This window comes from Corvus cornix, chromosome 13 (assembly GCF_000738735.6).
Source record: "Corvus cornix cornix isolate S_Up_H32 chromosome 13, ASM73873v5, whole genome shotgun sequence".
NCBI classification, from domain to species: domain Eukaryota; kingdom Metazoa; phylum Chordata; class Aves; order Passeriformes; family Corvidae; genus Corvus; species Corvus cornix.
In genome coordinates this window covers 11,074,432-11,094,234 of record NC_046343.1, presented here as the reverse complement: position 1 = coordinate 11,094,234, position 19,803 = coordinate 11,074,432, and the positions used below count along the sequence as shown (strand labels likewise).

At 43.1% G+C, this 19,803-nt stretch overlaps 1 protein-coding gene across 3 annotated transcripts in view; it reads left to right on the top strand.

The window, feature by feature from the left end:
* Nucleotides 1–19,803, top strand: part of FNIP1 (folliculin interacting protein 1) — a 65,191-nt gene that overhangs the window by 33,030 nt on the left and 12,358 nt on the right. For 2 of the 3 annotated variants that reach the window (XM_039559704.1, XM_010413083.4), the window contains exons 3-11: nucleotides 2,964–3,107; nucleotides 7,339–7,439; nucleotides 7,691–7,765; nucleotides 8,260–8,351; nucleotides 10,831–10,914; nucleotides 11,879–11,950; nucleotides 12,775–12,910; nucleotides 13,435–13,636; nucleotides 14,031–14,116. In XM_039559704.1, the coding sequence (XP_039415638.1) occupies nucleotides 2,964–3,107; nucleotides 7,339–7,439; nucleotides 7,691–7,765; nucleotides 8,260–8,351; nucleotides 10,831–10,914; nucleotides 11,879–11,950; nucleotides 12,775–12,910; nucleotides 13,435–13,636; nucleotides 14,031–14,116 (992 nt within the window). The remainder of the gene's footprint in view (nucleotides 1–2,963; nucleotides 3,108–7,338; nucleotides 7,440–7,690; nucleotides 7,766–8,259; nucleotides 8,352–10,830; nucleotides 10,915–11,878; nucleotides 11,951–12,774; nucleotides 12,911–13,434; nucleotides 13,637–14,030; nucleotides 14,117–19,803) is intronic. The other variant, XM_039559705.1, reaches the window with a different exon arrangement.

Genomic DNA, 19,803 nt, shown 5'->3' with positions numbered 1-19,803 from the left:
AGGAACCGAGGAAGAAAACTACTTTGAACCCTGTCATACTATAAAGACATTTTACTCTAAGTTTTCTTCAGAACTACCTGATACGTCTCCAAGACTTTCAGCAAACGATGACCTCTAATGTCAGAACTGGGGCTGCTGGAAGTCTTTGGAGCTGGGTGGTATCTGCAGTGAACTGGCAGGGAGAGAACAGAGTGTGGGCCCCAGCAGGTAGAGCAGTGTGGTGGCCAGGAGCGGAGCTGCCTGTGGCATCCTTCCAGCAGATGTTCTGCTCTCCAGCAAAAACGGGCATTTCAGAGCACTCCAGCACTACCCTGCCCAGGGATTGGATTTGATGCAACTGTGTCTAATTGGGAAGAAAGTTCCCAGCTTTGAAACTTTCTCTTGTACAGTTCTTAAATAATTAGGTTACTTTTTTATTTTTGGAAAGCTGGCTTGAATATCTTTGGAATATTATATGGAATGCAAGTAATCCTACTCCTTTGATGCATAACATCTTGAGATTTGTTGCACTTAAAATTTCATTGCCATTTGGAGGCTGAAATTGCAGAGGAGAGGGTCCCTGCAAGTTCTTGATCTCATTGTCCAACAAGTTCTTCTTCTTAAACACATACTAAGTTTGTGAAAGAGCAAACACCAAAATTCATCAGTGATCTGCATTTTAGGAGGGATTTACTGTTCACAGGGTTCTAAAAAGTGGGAGCTGAAAGATCCTGACCTCATTTAAAGATTTGTTGCAGGAGTTTTGGTTCATTAAACACCACTGCACAGACCAAGCAACCATTTTCCTGTTTGCTATTTAACTTAGGCAACTGTTACTTCAAGTTACCAGCCCCCCCCAGTGCATCTGGGTAAAGCTGCTGTGCAGAAAAATGCAGTGATAATGAGAAGAAATTATTTAACAGTAATTAATTTGCAAACTTAGCCCATTCTTTTTAATGCACAGAATTTTATTTTCTGTTGTAAAGTCAGTAAATGCATTTCTACAGTCTCAAGGAAGCTTAGTTGTAATTGTAACATTTTAGAAGGAACTTTCAACATCTGATGGAAAATGCAAGCTGAAATGTGGTTTGCCTGCAAAAGCTGCTGTAACCCTGTGGATTGTATGTGGTTTTATCACATGATGCTTGCCTAGCCTAGAACATTGTTGTTTGTGTCAGAGATAAAATGCAATTCTAGTTCATGAGTTCCTACTGAAGTCATATGATGATCATTCACATGTTCCAGCCATTGTGCGCTGTGCTCAAGCCACAGATCCTCAGCAGCCATTAGCCAATCTACGTATTGCAGGATTTCAACAAGCTCCTGTCGAAAGGAGAGGATACTGCTGTGTGCCAGGAAAGCACAGGGCTGGGGGAAAGTGAACACTTCCCTCCCCTCTGCCACAGAATTACTCATTTCTCTGCACATTTTTCCTTGGGGCTTTCTGTGGCAGCAGCTCTCAGGGAGCAGCACTGCAGGCTGCCATGTGGGGCTTTATAATCCTGGCCATTTTCTGCTGCTTTGCTAAACCTCACCCACAGTTAGGGCCAAATTTAAGTCACCTGTCCCTAAAAAAGTAACCTGGACAGCTTAGGACAGAGACATGGGACTCCCATCCCTCCACAGAAGGAAGGCCAGTCATCTTTTTATACAGTTATTGCTGATTATTGAGCAATCATGGAGTTACTAATGTGTGTCTTGGCTATTTCACACTTTTCTTTATGCCTTTTCCTTAAAGGTTGAGACATGCTCATGTTTTTGAATGAAGGGGAAGCTCATGGCAGGGAGCCGTGAGTCCAGAGATGAAGATGTGGCATACAACAGCACTTCTGTATTCCCATCTATCCCTTGAATCTTGCTTTCAGCTGGATTTGCTTCCAGCTTGCTCTTACTGGTTTGCTAATTGTGTAGGAAAGGGTAATTAAGGAAGTCTTAGGGCAGAGTTAGTGTGGAATTTTGAGCAGTGTAGACTATTTCTGTCTCCTAGTGCTGCCTACCAGCAGATGTAAATAATGCCAACCTTATGTGGGTGTGCTGAAGTGTAACGAGTGTGTGAAAAATACGTTGAGATCTTTAGGTGAAGAGGGTTGGCAGTGCCATTGCTGGTGTAAACAGCATTAACTTGATGGATGCTGATTCTGGTCAGGATGCTGGGATTCGCAAGGTGAATCACAAATGTTTTTAAATAGTGAGTGAAACCTAGTGAAGCATCTCCCATGCCAGTGATTGATAATTCTCTCTGTGTGGAGTGGACACGGATCCTGCCCATCCTGTTCATCAGTTCCAGCTCCATCTGGGCCCTCTAAACTCTCTTCTCTGCTGTGCTTTCTGTCTGAATCTCTATTAGAATTTACCTTTTGGACTCTCCATAATTTTGTGAAACTTCTCTGGCTTCTCTATAACACTGTGTTTTTCAGCTTTGTCCATTTTCAGCCTCACAATTTCCTCATACAGAAAATGTAAGCCTCTGTGCCGCTCTTCAGAAAGACTAGGGGGCTTAGACACAGCTAGGGAGAGATCTGTGAAAAACAGGATCTTTTCTCTCCACTTGCCCTTGTAACATGAATCTTCTGAATTGTGTTATTCTTGCTTGATAATTTATGGCGAGCTGCTCCTTCCTTTGTGCTGCTCACACTCCTGTGTCATCTCCACTCTGGTAGGCACAGGAGTAAGGTGGGCATTGCCATCCTTCCTTTAAATGCTTTGGTACCATCCTCTTTCCTAATCCTGGGTCTAAAATAGTCTACTTAGGAAGATGGAGTTGGAGTGACCTGTTGGCTCTTGGCTAATTGGAAGTAAAAGAGCTCAGCTTTCCTTTGAACACCCAGGCTGCAAGAGATATGGGTATATATTCTACTACCTGTTTCCTGGGGCATGAGCCTTTCAGCTGTTAAATATCTTACCTAAACAGGTAAGTACAATGATGCTGACAGTGATTTCAGGTCATGGGTCTTAGTGTGTCACGTGTGTTGTCTTTATTTCAGAAACTCTGCAGTGATGCTCAAGTGAGAGTTTTTGGGAAGTGTTGCCAACTAAAGCCTGGAGGAGACAGCTCTTCTTCCTTGGATAGTTCAATCAATTCATCCTCCTCATTCTCTGATCCAAAAGAGCAATGCCCAAAATACCAGGTGAGTCACTTTTTTTTTTTTTCCTAATGCATGTCAAATACTAACAGCAGGTGAGGTACGACTGTTTTAAAATGCTTGAAATGAGAGGCTGGTGGTGGAGAGCAGTTTTCAGTCAGAACCAAAACTTTGGTTGTGACTTAGGAATGTTTAATGCTGTAGCTTTGGGTACTATCAAGTCTAAAACCAACCAGCTGGTTCTCTTGGGATGTGTCTTGAATGGCAGAGATTTCTCCATGGCATTTGTTCCATCTTGTGACCCGGGTGATAACACTCATTCAATGTGATGAGACTTGACACAAGTATCTTAGCTTGGTGTAGGTGAAGTAGTTTATTTTACCTTATTGTCAAATGCCAGGGAAATAACAGGGAGACACATTGTCTGTAGGGATAGTCTGTGTAACAGCTTTAAAACAAGGGATTCAGTGCACTTGAGTTCCATTTTATGTAAGAGATTTTGGCCATGAGAGTAGCTAGAGTCATCTGACACGGTTATATTTTTGTCATCTCTCCTTTCATGGATCACAAGTGTTTTATATTGAGCCACCTTAAAATAGAACTAAGCCCTTCTACTCTTTGTAATGAAGTAATTGTGTTTTTGAGGGAAGCTGGTATCTCCACAGCCTGCTCTGGAGTACAATACTACTGATGTCTTAATGTCCCGTAGAGAGAAATGAAGAACCTTCCAGTGCTGACTTACCTACTGTCATGTCAACTCCTGCTATATTTGGCAAGCTGTGGATTCTTGTTTTCTCTTTCTCATCACACTCTTTTCCACAGCTTGGGTAAGGTGGCTGAAGATCTGTTTTCCGTTCCTCCCTTCCTGGCAGGGCATTTAACTGCGGTTATGAAAGGAAGAGACGTTTCTGTCAAGCCGCTCCCTTCCAGCACAAAGCAGCCTCCTTTGTGCAATGTGTGCCCAAGGAAAACCATGCTCCCCACTTCCCAGAAACTGTCTCTCCTCCAGAGTAGGCTCTATGCAAACAATGCTCAATGTTATTAAAGAAAATAAATTTTAGTGTTCAGCATGAGTGTGTATTTTAAAGCTGTGGAAAGTTTTCCCTTTGAAGTCCTCATTTCCTCACGTATATCACTCACTCAAAGTCTTACTGAGTTGAACTGAAAGGACACGTGGCAACGTGACTGTGACACACACTTTCAGCTGAAGTTGGTCTTCCAAAGCATATTTGTTGTAAACTATCTACTGCATTCATCAGACTCCTTCCAGGCTTCCCCAGCAAGTGAGCAGAGAGACAAAATACAAGAATTATTTAATGTGCAATAAAATTTAGTATCGGGTATGCAGAAGGGCCAAAGTAAGTTTGTCCAGACTTCGCTCAGCCTGCCATTTCCTATGTTCTGACTTCTGTGTCTGTAACCTCAGGTTACTTATTGGATTTGCAGTATTTACAGGTTCTTCTGTCTGTTTTTTTAATAAGGCTATAAAATGGAAGTTCGAATAATACAATACTATGGGATTTTTAAAATACTTCTTACGGTTTCTTGTTTAAATACACTTTGATTATATATGAGCAACTTTAATTGCAAGGTGAAATACAGAGGTTTTATTCCTGGCTTCCATTTTTGTAATTATGTCCCATATTTAACATCTATTTCTTTTTCTTTACATTTTTAATTTACAGATACTTAGTTATTGACAGGACAATATGTACAGTAAGGGGAGTATTAAATGTTGTAAATATATTCAGAAATGTAATTTCCAAATCATGCAAATGTTACTACCTCTAATATGCTACTGTGCAATCACAAACACTTGTGGGTATTTTATGATCAGTTTTTATGGGAGCTCTAAACTGTGACCTGGGGAGCTGGTTTGCTTCCAGGCTGTCAGTGCTGCACGTTGTGCCCGTTTTGCCAGATGCTCCTTGGCTACTTTTTGTTTGAGTTTTTAATATTTAACCCCTTTCCGCAGTTGATTGCACTCTGTTTTGATCTTGGGTGACCTGTATTTTGCAGCATTAGAGGCCCAAACAGTTGAGCTGTAACAGTGTTCCATACTAAATGCATTAAATATGTGTCTTTGGTTATGCATGGTAAAATGTTAAGTGTAGATGAAATGCCAGGCTGAACAGGCCATGGGCTCATCTTATCATGCTCTTTGCTTTCAGCAGGGCTTGTCTGTCTTTCAGAGGAAAGGGAAACCCCTCTAATTAAATTTGCAAGCAGCTGATTTTCACTTTAATTTGGTTGTCTGACAAAGAAAATCAATACTTTAAGATAAAGTATTTTTACTGAGCTTTAGAATTATATTTTCACAACAGCAGAAGGCTGAAATCAAAACCCACCATCAAGGGCTTGACATTTAATCAGAATTGTGTCCTTCATTTGGAGATCTGCAACAGATTTAAAAACAACAATCACAGTGTGAGGCTGTAGTAATTTGCAGTGTTCCTAAGGATTTTGTGATGCTGGCAAACCTGTTATTTCCTGGACCCATTAACATCTGTGTTGAGATTTCCTTGGAGCTGCTGGTCATACTGACTGCTTTTAAATTCTAGTTTTTGCAGTACTGCCTACAGTGCGCCTGGGCAGTGGGATATCCTGGGAGGCAGAGATGGAAATTTCACTGAGGCCCAGCTAATGATCAGCTTTTGCCCTGTCATTGAACACTTACAAACCTTGCAATTGTACCCTCATTTTTACAGTTGTGGTTGCTGCTTTCAGTCATCCCCTCTCCTTGCAGGGGTAGGAGATTTCAGAGGTTAAAACTATGGCTGTTAAAAGTATGATCAGCTTAATTGAGAGTGCTTGACAAGAGCTAAACATTGAGGTGTTGTAAGTGTGTTGCCTTTTGGCTGATGAGCATTTGCTTGTTCCTGCCCTTGTTCTGCAGGCTGGTGTGAGCAGAAACACTGAGTGGGATGTTCACAGCCCTCCTTGCTCCTGGTAGGGGTCTGTGGTGGGGACACCCTGTCTTTGGTTGTGCTCCAGGCTCATTGTCTGGCACTGGCACAGGTTGCCCAGAGAAGCTGTGGCTGCCCCGTCCCTGGAAATGTTCAAGGCCAGGCTGGAGAGGTTTTGGAGCAACCTGGGATAGTGGACGGTGTCCCTGCCCATGGCAGGGGGTGGAACTGAATGAGCTTTAAGGTCCCTTCCAACCCAAACCATTCTGTCATTCTGTATTCCAGTCCTGTGTAGAATATATGATTATTCAGGATACTGGTTGTTCAGAGCTTGGATAAGGAATATGGAGATGCACTGAACATCTTCCAGCAGGGTTGTTTCTGTGAGTGGTTTTAGGGATCTTTTAGAAGGATTACTCCAAGGAATTGAGTGATTACATTCTATCGCACACCTTGAAGGAAATGTGTTGCTCTCTTGCACAGCGCCAAACTTCTCACCTGAGAACTGGCTGAGCTCTGTTAGTGAGTGATCACTGCATTTTAAATTATTCAGGGCAGGGTGCAAGTGGAGACCCAGCACTAATACTCTGCTGGCCTAGAGGTGAAACAGCCCTGGACAAAGGGACAATAATCACAGTCATTGAAAATACACAAATTAGAGATCTGTCAGTTGAGCAGTTGTCTCCAGTTGACTGCCCTGAGTAATTTTTTAATTTTAGGGTTTTGTTTGCAGAATTTGACCTAGTCTGTGATGTAGCATAGTTATATTGCTTCTTGGTATTTAGCCTGTGTGCCTTACTCCTGCTGTGCCTTAGCTCCTGCTACCAGAGAAGCAGGAATTGCACCACTTTAGCCTAGCATCATGATGCTGCAGCTCTTTTCTGGTGCCATCACAGAAGCACCAGGGAAAGATTCATCCCATATAAAATAGCATCCATGGATAAGTTATGAATCAGTCTTTGTCAAGTACACATTGGTCCAGTTAGGCTCCTCTGACATCTCCGGTGAACTGGTGATCCTTCTTGTCAAGCAGGGACATGGTTTAGGCTTAATTCAGTAAGGTGTGTTAACACATTCTTTAAACTTTAGTCCCTTGGCTCAGTGCGGTTGAAATCTGCTTCCCCTCCCTAGATGCGTTTGGTTTCTTGCATGGTTTTAGTGGTTGAGCTCACAGCCAGTGTGAAGATCACTTTCTCTGTTAGCATTTCTTGATTAAACTGTTCAACTTAGCATGTTCAACAGTGTTCTGGCAAGATATTTTGCATATTTATATTTTAAATAAGGAATATTTTCTCACTTGTATGTTGCCTTAATAGAAGTGTGCCTCTAAAATGCTTAAAACCAAATGTTGGCGGGTTTGTTTTTTGCAGGGTTCTCGGTGCTCCTCAGATGCCAACATGCTTGGAGAGATGATGTTTGGCTCTGTGGCCATGAGCTACAAGGGCTCCACATTGAAAATTCATCAGATCCGGTAAGATTAACTTTTTGCTGCTGGTGTTTTCAGAAGACTCACTCCTTAGCGCTGATAAATAATGAATTGAATGGCACAAGTGCAGAGTAAAATGGATTTCTGTGTTTGCTTTAAAGTCAGTCTGATGTCATTTTTGAAATAAAAGGCTATTATGTCGTGTTAAGGTTAATAAAATCTGGAGGGCTGAGAAATGGAAGGCAAAGCCTGTCTTAGCAGTATTTCTGACTGACGTCTTCCCTCCTGTCCCCCAGCTCCCCTCCCCAGCTCATGCTCAGCAAGGTGTTCACAGCTCGCACGGGAAGCAGCATCTACGGCAGTCTGAACACGTGAGTCCACTACGTTTTGTAGCTATTGCACAGAAGTAGATGAATGTAAGAACACACAGGACTTTTTTTGGACCCTCCAGATTCTTTCTCTAAAAAAATAACTCCTTGCTACATCCTGTCAGTAATGTCCTCACCTTGCCCTCACGGTTATCTTTACCTCAGTTGGTACTAAGGGAATGAATGAACTATTGCTTCCATGCTGATATGGTGAAGCTTGATATTGTAAGGTACAAAAGTACCTACCTGCAACCTGGGGAATTCAGTCCAAGATGAAGAAAAAGGTGTTACAAAAATATATGGCTTCAGAGGGTTCCATGTTTAGTTTTCTGTTATTAAGTGACCCACCTGAGGACGTGGCTTAGGCTATGAAAGCTTTTTCTAGTGGAAGCCTGTGTTCTTACCTTGTCTGTTCCATTTTAGCTGTAATGCATGAGCACTCTATTCTATTGAACTGCAAATCACTGGTGTTGTTATATGTTTCATGTTTGTTATAGGCTGCAGGACAGTCTTGAGTTCATTAATCAAGACAGCAATACATTGAAGCCTGACCACAGTACAATTATGAATGGACTTCTTGGGAATATAGGTAATTGCAAACAGATTTTATTTGCTGATATCTTTAATTGAGTAATCATAGATTATAGAATATGCAAATCTTTTAAATAGAATCAAATTTTTTAAAAGCTAAAGATGTAACAGAAAATTAATGCTGATGGAGCTTGGGGGAGAATAAGTGTTAGCAGTCATTCAGTCTACACTGCTGCATATGTGTATATGAAATACGTAATAGAAATATTTAGATATACTTAAGTTCAAATACAGAAAATGTTGGAAAATATCATTCTGTAGAAATTCCTGAACAGCATATCTCGGATCAGGCAGGATGGATTCTGCCTGGCTCAGTTCCCCGGTTTTATTTTCGTTAATAATTCTCTTTCTCCTCTGTACTCTGCCCACCTGAGCCTGTCCTGTATGAGTCTCAGTTAACCTTGCACAGCTGTGCTGGAGCTTTGGATCAGATTAGACAGAATATCTTTTTGTTCTCTCCTCTGGCTGACCATGGGAGCTAAGCAGTCTTGAGAAACCATCTGGCATCCTTGGTTCTCAGCTTCCCTGGAAGAGCTGTGGGTGGAGGCTCCATTAATGTTAGATAACAAAGGTCTTGGCTTTTCCTCTTGGCAACAGTTGAGCTGATAGTAAAGATACTGGACTTCAATGCTTGGTTGTCCAGTGTAGCACCCTGATCCTTGGGTCTACAGCACATCCTCCCTTTCCCTTCATTTTGAGTGTTGACTTTCCAAGCAAATGTCTGTTGTAATAAGGGGCTTCTTTTCACAATTGCTTTCCAGGGTATTGCTGTATGTAAAATATGCTTTTATAGGGTTGGAAGTAAGGAGTATATTTGATGACTGTGTTACTTTTAAATGGGTTTCTGACTTTGCTGTGGTCCTAGATCTTGGGGGTGTTTACTGCTTTCCTTCACATTGACTTTGGTAAGACTGTGCCCAAGCATGGGCTTAAGTGCTTCTCAGGCTCATGAGCTGTATACCTCATTAAAATAATTCGCAGTAGTCCATTTATAAGGGAAGCCAATTAAGGTTGTAAGAACCTATTATCTGTTAAAGGCTTCCTGAATTCACTGAGTCAGAAAAGTTAAAAAGACGGCATTTTTCTTAATATTTAGTAGTCCTTTCAGACTTCAGTTGTGATTTTTCGCAGTGAATGAGGTGCCTGATCTAAGAGAGAGAAGATCACTTTATCTACTGTTAGGCTTTGCTGTGGTTTGTGCCTGGCAGAAGTTTGCTGTATCATTAGAGTGATCTAAACTGCAAGTTCCAGTTCAGATAACGCAGCTCTTAGACATGGAGTGATTCCGGTGTAGCCAGTGCCACCTGTTCACCTGTGTCCAGCTCAGAGGTGATTCTGGTGACTGCCCTAAGAACTGACCAGGAGGTGTGGCCACCTTGGGGCAAGGGTATGTGGCAAGAGGCACAAGGTTGCCTGCAAGAAGAGGATGCTGAAGTTTTCTTTGTGATTGAGCTGCACAAGTTTTCTACAGTATTTGTTTATAGTTCCCATTTTAGCACAGAGGGAACCCTGGGTAAAGTAGGGAGAGGAGTTAATCTGTAACTGCAGCATTTCTAACAACTGTGCTCAGCAGCAGAGATTGCTCCTGACTCACCTGTGACAGGAGGAGGGTCTATGTGTTTTGGTCGGGAACTATTTACAAGGTGCTTTTTTTAGATGTGCTGGTTAAAAAAAAACAAAGCAACCCTATTCATGTGTTCCCTTTAATGAATGGAGTTCTAAGAGAATGGAAGGGAGTTTTGAGGTGCAGCCTTCTTCGTGTTTTGTATAATCAGAAAACTTTGAGTGAGCATTGGCTTAAAATTTAGGAGAGTGACTGGCAGTTAACTCTTTAAAAATACTGATGTGTTTTTTCTGTCTCTGTGTACAGTAAATACACTGTTTCCCTTGTATTTATATAATCCAGTATTACTTTTAAAATGAACTGCTGAGACTGCTAACATTTATTTTCTGTATGATCATTTCACTCAACTTATGTACTGACTATTCTCAGAACTACTTCAGCCTATGATTTTCTGTTGGTTCTACTAAGATGAATTCCTGCCTGCTTTCTCCCCCTTCCTCCTTCTTCTCTTCAGAACCAGTGTTCCCAGCTGCCCCACCAGTGTGGACGTTAAAACAAATATTATACTCTGTGATGAATCTCCTGTTTGTGGTCAAGTTAGGCTTTGAGCCTGCATAAATTAATCATTTTTCAACCTTCAAATAAAAAAAAAGCCCTTTTGAGATACCCCATCCTTGTATAGGAGACAGTGGAAAGCTGGGTCTATTATTTTAATCAATAAATACTGTATAGTCCAACTGTGGGACTCATCCTCACATCAGCGTTCTGATAAAGCCTGAGAGCTATTCTCCTGCGTGTGTTACTCTGCATTTATGTTGGCTCAAACCTTCTCCCTGCCCTGGCCCCCTCCCTATGGACTGTTCTGCTTTACTAACCTCATTCTCTGACGTGTATTTTACGTTTTGCCATGTAGGTCTTTCCCAGCTTTGCAGCCCCAGGCGGGCATTCTCAGAGCAAGGTCCGCTCCGCCTCATCCGGAGCGCCTCTTTCTTTGCAGGTTTGCTGTGTGCTGTGCTGTGGGGCTAGTCTAGCTGGGGTGACAAACTGTGTGGATTTGTAGTTTAGCCCTGCAAATAAGATCTTACATTTAAAAAAAAATGGACAGTGGTGTTTGGTCCCTTGCCTTTCTGGATACATTCTTGAAATCCCCAGAGGATAGCAGGCATTTCATAGTCCTCTTTGGGATTGTCTGTGTTGTTTTGTTTTGGAAACTTAAATATTTAAATATGGGATTAATATTTATGGGAATAATATTTCACAATGGTGTCAAGCTATTTTGATCTGGATTGGTTTCAACCAAAATGTAAAAATTAAAGCTAAATTAGATTCATTCAAAATGGACATTTCTTGCTTTTAGTGGCTGGATCTTATTTCCATGGCTGAGTAGCTTTATTTCACATACATATTTGTAAAATATATCACATTTAAAGACTGTTGAGCCTGACACACCTTTGATCTTGTGTACACGCAGACTGTGAATCTGGACAGCTTACAGCTTAGTTGAACAACCGCTGCTCACAACTTAAAAGTATTAATTTATTCGAGACAGCATTGAAAATTCTTTTAAAAATGCATATATAATACCTGAGAAAGCTGGTATAGGAATGAAGTTGTGTTTATTATGAGTTTTGGTGGGTTTTTGCCTAAAAACTGAGTACTACAAATGTGACCAACATCCTCTGGGTATAATTAAAATGTTATTGAAAATTATCTGTGTAAAGAAACAAAGTCCTTGTTTTAGTTTGCACTAAAATAGGTGTATGGACTTGAGAAAAACACATACAGGCTTCTCAGATAAGTGTTTTGGTTGTTCAGCTAAGCAGCCTTTCTTGGTGATGGCCTTGTGCAGTGCTGTTGATCTGAATTAATGAGCATGTTTTTGTTTCATTAATTACACAGAGATCTGCAAACAAGAAAGGAACTGTATATTCCCCTGCTAATTGGTATTCTTTGTTTTACAGTTCATAGCAACCCTATGGATATGCCTGGGAGGGAGCAGAATGAGGACAGAGACAGCGGTATTGCAAGATCTGGTAATGGCAGTTCCGTGTGTTTACCCTGTAAACTCCAAAAATATTCAGTAATACTTGTCACTGGGATCTCTGCACATCATGAAGTAGTGCTGAAATGGGATTGTTCTGGTTTGTTCTATGTGACATTAGTGACACCTCTCTGTACCTGCCTAGATGGTGCAGGTGTCAAGGGTGTGCATTGGGCACCTCACAGTCACCTGACAGTAGTGCCTTCTATTAAAGCAAGCTGCAAATAAGCAAGGCAGATTAAATATTCAAATGAGCTTGCAGCATTTCTAAATGATACTTGGTGTCATCTCCTTTCCAAATCCAGGAGGCCAGGTTGGATGGGGCTTGGAGCAACCTGGTCTAGTGGAAGGTGCCCGTGCCAAATCCATGGCAGGGTTTGGAATGAGATTTCAGATTCTGTGATCCTATGATGGTAATGTTAAAACAGAAATTTGCCTCAACAGCATCCCTTTCTTCCCTACTAAGTCAGGATGTTGGACACTTGGGTTAGGATTGGAAAGGCTGTTAAAGGATGTGATCAACATTACTCCTTTCCACAAGGAGTTTATTTCCCGATGCTCAGGTTGCTGAGCAACGTGCAGCCTGTGCATTGCCTGTTACATAAATCAGCAGGACTGTCCCACCCTTGTGGTGCTTGTATGGTTTGTTAATGTCATTATAAGCTGGTTATTTTTATATTAGAAACACAGATAAGTAAAAGAGAAGGCACTTGAGAAGCAACACCAGTATATCTTGAGGGGCTTTGTTTAGTTGCTGGTGTTATATTCCAAATGCTCTTTCTTCTGGAGAGATTTTTATTCCTCTTGTTCTTGCAGCATCTCTTAGCAGTCTGCTCATCACTCCGTTTCCCTCTCCGGGCTCCTCGCTTAACAAGAGCTGTGCCAGCAGCTACCAGCGGCGTTGGCGTCGCAGCCAGACAACCAGCTTGGAGAACGGGGTCTTCCCTCGATGGTGAGCTGGGGATTGAAATGCTGCTTGCTGCCCGTACGCTGTTGTCAGCTTGATTTTGCTCTTGCATATGTACATCTGCTCTTGCTGATGCTTTCGGTGGGGTATTTACAGAGGTGTAAGTCAGGCTGATCTCTTTTAGTCTCTGTTTTTCTCATGGCATTCATTGTTTTTTCACTAACTGGAAAGCCTTCAGCAACATGTAAATCTGTAGGCTGTATTTTTGAGGATTAGAAGCCCTAAAATCCTACTCAAAACACAAATTCTTGGCAGGGATGGGAAAATACCATATTCTGATCCTACAAGCACTTTGAATCTGGTTTCAGACTTTTGTGATTGCAGGATCAATTAATAGTTGTTTGTAAAAAATCACAAAGGGGTTGTTATCAAAGATGATGATTTGACAACGCATGCAAGCAAAAGGTATTTGTTGAAGTTATATGTTCAAGAATGGAATTACACAGGAAACCAAGGTACAACTTTAAGCAGTAGATTACATTAACTTTCCCTTTTGTTCATGCTCCAAGGTCCATGGATGAAAGCTTCAACTTGTCAGATGACAGCTCTGGTCCAAACCCAGGAATTGTTAGGAAGAAAAAGATAGCAATTGGGGTTATTTTTTCACTCTCAAGAGATGAAGATGAAAACAACAAATTTAATGAGTTCTTCTTCTCACACTTTCCTCTTTTTGAGAGTCACATGAACAAACTGAAGAGTGCAATAGAACAGGTAAACACAGCTGCTTTGCCTTCCTGCACTTGTACAGGGCTCTATGTCCTCTCAGCCCTGTCAGATTAATTTCTAACTCCTGTTGCTAGTTACAAAAGTGGGATCAACTTGATGTTGGGTGTGGGAATTGCATCACTGCAGTTAAAACTTTGACCCCTTTTATGCATTAAATGGTGAAAAGCACAAAAGAAGCAGAAGCTGCAAGTGTGCCTCACCGGTCTTCCCTCAGATAGGAAAGTTGGCACTTGTACCAACTTGTAATTTTTTTATCACTTAAAAAAATTATTTGCATGACCAGTTGAACGAGAGATAAAGTCAAACACATGACTTGGTTTTCCATTTTCTGTGCTTCTGTAGCTCTGTGTTACTTATCTGTTTAATGATTGTTTTCAAGGCCATGAAAGTGAGTCGGAGATCAGCTGATGCCAGCCAGCGGAGTTTGGCGTATAACAGAATTGTGGATGCCCTAAATGAGTTCAGGTGAGCCATGTGTTTCCTGCCTTTCCTGTCTCTTTCTTCAAAAGCACTTGAGCCTGATTTAGAAGGATAAGTAACTTAAAATGTCTAAAGTCTTTTGCAAAAGTTAGTACAGCAAAAGACTGGTGATACCAAGCCATTCTAATGTGTCTGAGTTTTTATATTTTGCCAAGTGTGTGTGTCCATCAGTCCCGTGTGAACAGGACAAATGTTCACGGTTTTCTGTGCTTTAGGTGATAACAAAGCTCTCAGTGACCTCTTGAATGGTCTTTTTTGGTCTGTCGAGAGGGTGAAAAGCATTGCAAAGCCCTGTTAGGGAAATCCTCCTCTAGTCTGTGTTGTCCTGATGTGTGAGCAAAGCTGTGCTCTAACGGCGTTTCAGAAAAACAGCTAGGACGAGGGAGAGCTGTCTTTTCCCACAGTAAAATGCAGCGCTGTAATCTCTGGCTATTGGTACCTGCAGAGCCTCTCTGTTCAACAGTTATTACACAAAGTAACACAGATAAGCACATCCCTGGCATTTAGCTGTATTTTCTTTCCATAGCTGAAGTCATGGGGAGGGAGTTAAGATGAAATCTGTCTGTTTTGAGTGATTCATCTCCTCTCAGATGGGAGTGGCAGGGTGCTTCCTTTTACAATCACTGCAGAGCTACTTTTTAGAGACATTATTGAAGACAGTGCTCTGATGTTATAAAATGAAATTCCTGACATCAGGATGTATTTTACTGAACAAAGAAGGATCCTGAGGGCTCATTTATTTTTCTACAATTCCACTTCCTACCTGAATGCCATGGATTAGGCAGCACTGCAGGATGAAGGCACAGTATCTTTTTAATTTTTTTAGAAGCTCACCTCCAGGCAGTCACAAGGAAAGGCAGAGGACACGTCCTGTAGGGACAGGAGGCAGGAAGGAGGGAGCACGTGGGCCTGCAATGAAAGGTGGATGGGATAAGCTGTGCCAAGAGTGGGAGCAGAGGGAGCTTATGACTGCTGGGAGCCACTGATCCTGCCCAGGGGCCTGAGATGAGTTCAGCAACTTGGAGCAGCCATGATGATTCCTCCACTTGCACAGCTCTGCTTTGCCTCTCCTCCCAGGTCTCTCCCTGAGCCATTTCTCTGCCTTCCCACTCTCTGCTAGCACCAACTCCCCAGCTGTTTTCCAAACCTTCCCCCCAGAACATTCTCCCCTCAAGATATACTTAGCAGACTTTGCCCGTTCTCCTTTGTCCTTCCAAGTTAAATAGTTCCAGAGGGCTGGGGAGGGGCACCTGTCCTGAAAACACAGGCCAAATCCCCTGTGCTGACTTTTCCTCCTGGAGGGACGCTCAGCAGTGCTGAGCTGGGATGGGGTGAGGAAGGCTGCTGTGGCCAGGCTGAGAAAGAAAGCACTGTCCCAGCGGACATGGGCAGACTGCCACTCACTGCACACCAGGAGCTGGGATCATTCCCATGACATGGCCACTGCATAATGAGCACTGGGAGCATGTGTCTAACCACCAGTTGTATGCAGAGGTTTCCACGGTGATATAAATATTGCTCTTTAGTAGTGTAATGAAGTAAATTTAATCCAGTTTAATTTCATATAAATTAATTTCCTGGGGGAGCAGCCTTTGGCAATTTTGGGTTTTGTTGGGGTTTTTAAGGGGTTGCATTCAGAGGTGGGCGACAGTCTAGGCAGGGTCCTTGTGCCCCTGTGACATGCAAGAGCATGTGTCATCCTCATTTCTGTGACATACAAGACCCCCTTGCTTTTCAAAGCAATGCAGGATGTGTCTGGTAAGAAGAGAGAGGTATATTTAACTACCAAAGGCTGGATGCAAAGATGCTTTGGCACAGGTTCAGCAAACCCATTTAGGACACTATTATCTCTTTAGGTGTCTGCTTTCCCACTGAAGTCATGGGGAAGTCAGGAGCCAAGTCCTTTGGTGAACCTGAGCCTTGTGTTGATTCCTGTCCTCTTAGCAAATTGTGCTGGAGGGAAGAAGGGTGCTGACTTCAGTGGGTTGGTGATTCCAAAATGTAATCCTGTTGCTGGTTTAACTCGTTGCAGTCTGGTTGGTTTTAAGGAGAATGTTTTTTTGTTTATTTTTCTTTAAACCCCCCAGATTTTCAGAGGTACTCAGGAGTAGCTGATGTGCAGTCGTCTGGTGATCAGAATAACCTCAGATCACTAGGCATGGGGGATGTGTTGCCCTGCTGATTAGAGAAGGGAGCATGTCACCCTAGAGTCCCCCTCTTCAGGGAAGGGGCTGTGGCTGTATGTCGCTTTACTGCTTGCAAAAAGGGAGCTGGGTCAGCAGGCATTTACCTGCTGGCAGTGAAGAGGGAGAAGAGAAGACAGCAAAACAGAGCCTTTCTTTGCTCTTTTTGTCTTATCTGGGAAAAAACAAAGCTGCCTTCTCTGGAAGGCCCAGGCTGCTTCTGAAAATGGAGGCTATAGATAAATTTGCCATCTACTTGGTACCCAGCTCCAGGCCTACCTTCGCATCGTTAGTCACTTTACAGCAATTTTTAATATTCTAGAGCACTGATGGGTTTAGCTATTAACACTTGACTTAGAGACTTAGAACTCTCTGTGGATGTCAGCTGTGCAGACACATGACTTATAAAATAAGCTACTGTATTTGCATAAACATTTCAGCTCCCCTGGTCCCTGAGGCCAACACAGCACATTGATAACACAGATTATGCATCTGACTAATACCTGTGTGGCACAAACACAGGCTGGCAAGGAAACACTGATCACAGGGCCTGGGGAAATACCTCTCTGCTCTCTGGCAGACAGATTTGATCCTATTTTCTGCCAGTAATTTTTAAGCAGCTTATGCTGCTGTGAATTGACTGGTGCGTTGTCCTCAGTGGTGCCAGCATGGGCACTGAGTTGTGGGGGAGCCTCGCTCCTGCATTCCCTGCAGTGGCGATTGCCTTTGTTTTGTTGTTCTTTTTTAAGGAAAATTCATCTTTGGAAGGAAGGAATGAGGATAGGGAACAAATGCATGTGAATTAAGCTTTATAAACCACTGATTTTTTCTTTCTTTGCCATTATGTTGTGGCTCCTAAATAACAGAGCAGCACTGGGGGCACAGTGCTGAGGGTTAGTGTGTTTTCCTTGGGGAGGAAGTGGGCTGCAGCAGGATGCTCTCATCCGTGAGGAGCTGTCTGGCTCGTTTGGTTTGTACCAGGGAAAGATGTCTTGGACTGGTACTGAAATCCAGGCCAAAGGCCTGATGTGGGGTGTATGTGGGTGAGGGTGAAGCAGGGAGCAGCCATGCCATGGTGTCTGTGGGAGCAGGGCTGCTCACCTTAGTGTTATCTGTGCCCGCAGGGCAGGCAGACCCCAGAGGGACTGGGGAGGGGTTTGCTCAGGGCTTCCTTTTCACTTGGCCGGGCTGGGCTTCATTGGCTCTCAAACCCTGTGAGATGTGAAGGTTTTTCCTGAAGGGCTCCTCTGGCACCTGTGCTCGATGCTGCATTGCTGGGGCCAAGGTGTGTGGAAGCTCCAGGCTGGAGTTCAGCCTCCCAGAGGCTTTTCCAAATAGAAATCAATTTAAATGTACTGGAACCCTCAAAAGAGCAGTCTCTCATTAACTGAGTTTTCCCTTACATGCTGGTGTGCATGTGTGTGGGGAGGGAGAGGAGGGGGTACTGCTGCAGATGGCCGAGAGGAGAGGGGCCAATTGGGTTTTTAATGGTTGTTATTTTTAAAATCCAGTTAACTTCCCTGTAGTGTTTGAGGGTGTCTTGGTGTTGGTTTTTCGTTTTGTTTTCGTTTTTGCCCTTTGCTATCTGGCAGGAGAGTGCTTCCCTGAGTGTTTGCAGTGGGAAGCAGTTAATCCTTGCCCTTGGTCTCTGTGCCATTGCTGCCTGTGCTGGCATGGAGGGTTCCCTGCACTGCAGTCACATGCCTGCTGGCCACTGGCCAGGGCAATCTGATCTGGCTCGGAGGAAACACTATCAGCTGCAGATGCAGCCAGGGTTACCAGAATAGTAAATAACGAATCACAAGACTTGGGCTATCTTTTCAACGAAAACAAGTATTTTAATATGTTGGTTTTGGTATCGACGTACTTTCTTTTTTCAAAACAGCCGAGCTGCAAGAGGCTTGGCTTGGGTTAGTTTGCATAGGAAGGAGAAATAAGCTGTATTTTACGTTAAGTTGTGCTGTTTATCTTCAGCTTCTCAGGTCAGCTGTGTCTGGGAGGTGTAAATTCTCACACTTGTTTTGAGCTTTGAAACTCCTTGAGTTTGAGGTCCCTGGACTTGAGGTTTCTTCTTTTTTTGGGCATCTTTAACATGCACTCCAGTTAATGGGCTGTGAACAGAAAGCTTTCCCCTAGTAATACCCCCCCTAGTCCCAGCTTGCCCCCTGCAGAGGAATGAAATCCCAGTGACCCAAGACTGCTGTGCTGCTGGAGACCCTCCGGTGCCCCAGAGGCAGTCCCAGTTACCCTGGCTGTGTGCCCCACTCGTGTCTAGGCGGCAGGACTGTTGTGCCCAGATCTGTCACCAGGCTGGGCTTTCCTCCCAGGACAGGACCAGCAGCAGAGGGTAACACTGAGCAGCTGCTGAGGCTTCTCCAAAGTGACCCAGCAGACAGCAAAGCCTCTGGGGGCTGGGGAGTATAGAGGTAACTCAGCTGTCCCTCTCTCCAGCACTCTTGACTCTTTTGTGGTGCTCTCATCATGCTTCTGGCAGTGGAGGATTTGAAGGTCTAACCTTTGAGGAAGACAGGGTTGATTCTGACTACTGTGAGCACAGAGAATGGATTTTGTATTTGATGAAAACTGGTAGAAAAAGTTAGGCAGAGAATGCCACTGCCCCCTCACCTCCTTCCTTCTGGAGCAGCGCTGGTGACCTCAGTCACCTTTGCTGCCCTTTGGAGAGCTGCTCTGGGGTTCTTGTCACCACCGAGCTACTTCTGTGCCCAGTAACTGCAGTAACTAAGGGGTGACTCCCTCCTCCCTGGGGAGCCCCTGCACCAGGGCGGGATGTGCTGTGCTCCTGCTGCCATGCAGCTCTCACTTCCTGGCAGTTTCACTTTAAACACTAAACCACGGAAGATTTGGCAGCTGCTGCTCCATTGTGTTTGTCTGCTTGGTGTGCACAGCTTTGCTTCTGAAAGTGTCCATAAATTTTGATACCACAATATCCAGAGAAGATCTTTATAAATCAGGGGTGGTGCTAGGGATAATGGGATAATGTATATCTTTGCCTTTTAAAACAAAAATACTTTGTCTAGAAAAATTAGTGCATTAGGCGGGGAGAAACCTAAATTGATCAGTCATTTCCCATGTCCTTTTGGGTTTTTTCAGGCTTACATTTTTACTGTGTTAAAAATACAGCTTCCCATAGTGTCATAATGTCGGCTTTGTACTTAAAACTAAACTATAACTTGTTTATATTTTAGAGGAGTTTAGCAGTAATCTGAGGGATTTTAATCTGGTATTTTACTGCAGAGCCAATTTTTAATCATACATTTACTGTCCTCTGTAGAGTCAAAAAGGATGTAGTGAGTATGTAATAGGTATAGCCACAGGGTGACTTTGCCTCTCATAACTCTCTAAACCTAAAGATGTGAGCTGGTTCCCTGCTCTACACATCCACACTTGGGTGGGTTTGGCCTGGAGATACACCAAGTTTTCAAAGCAAGGAGGAAGTTAAGGTATTTTTATAAGTCAGATACATATAAT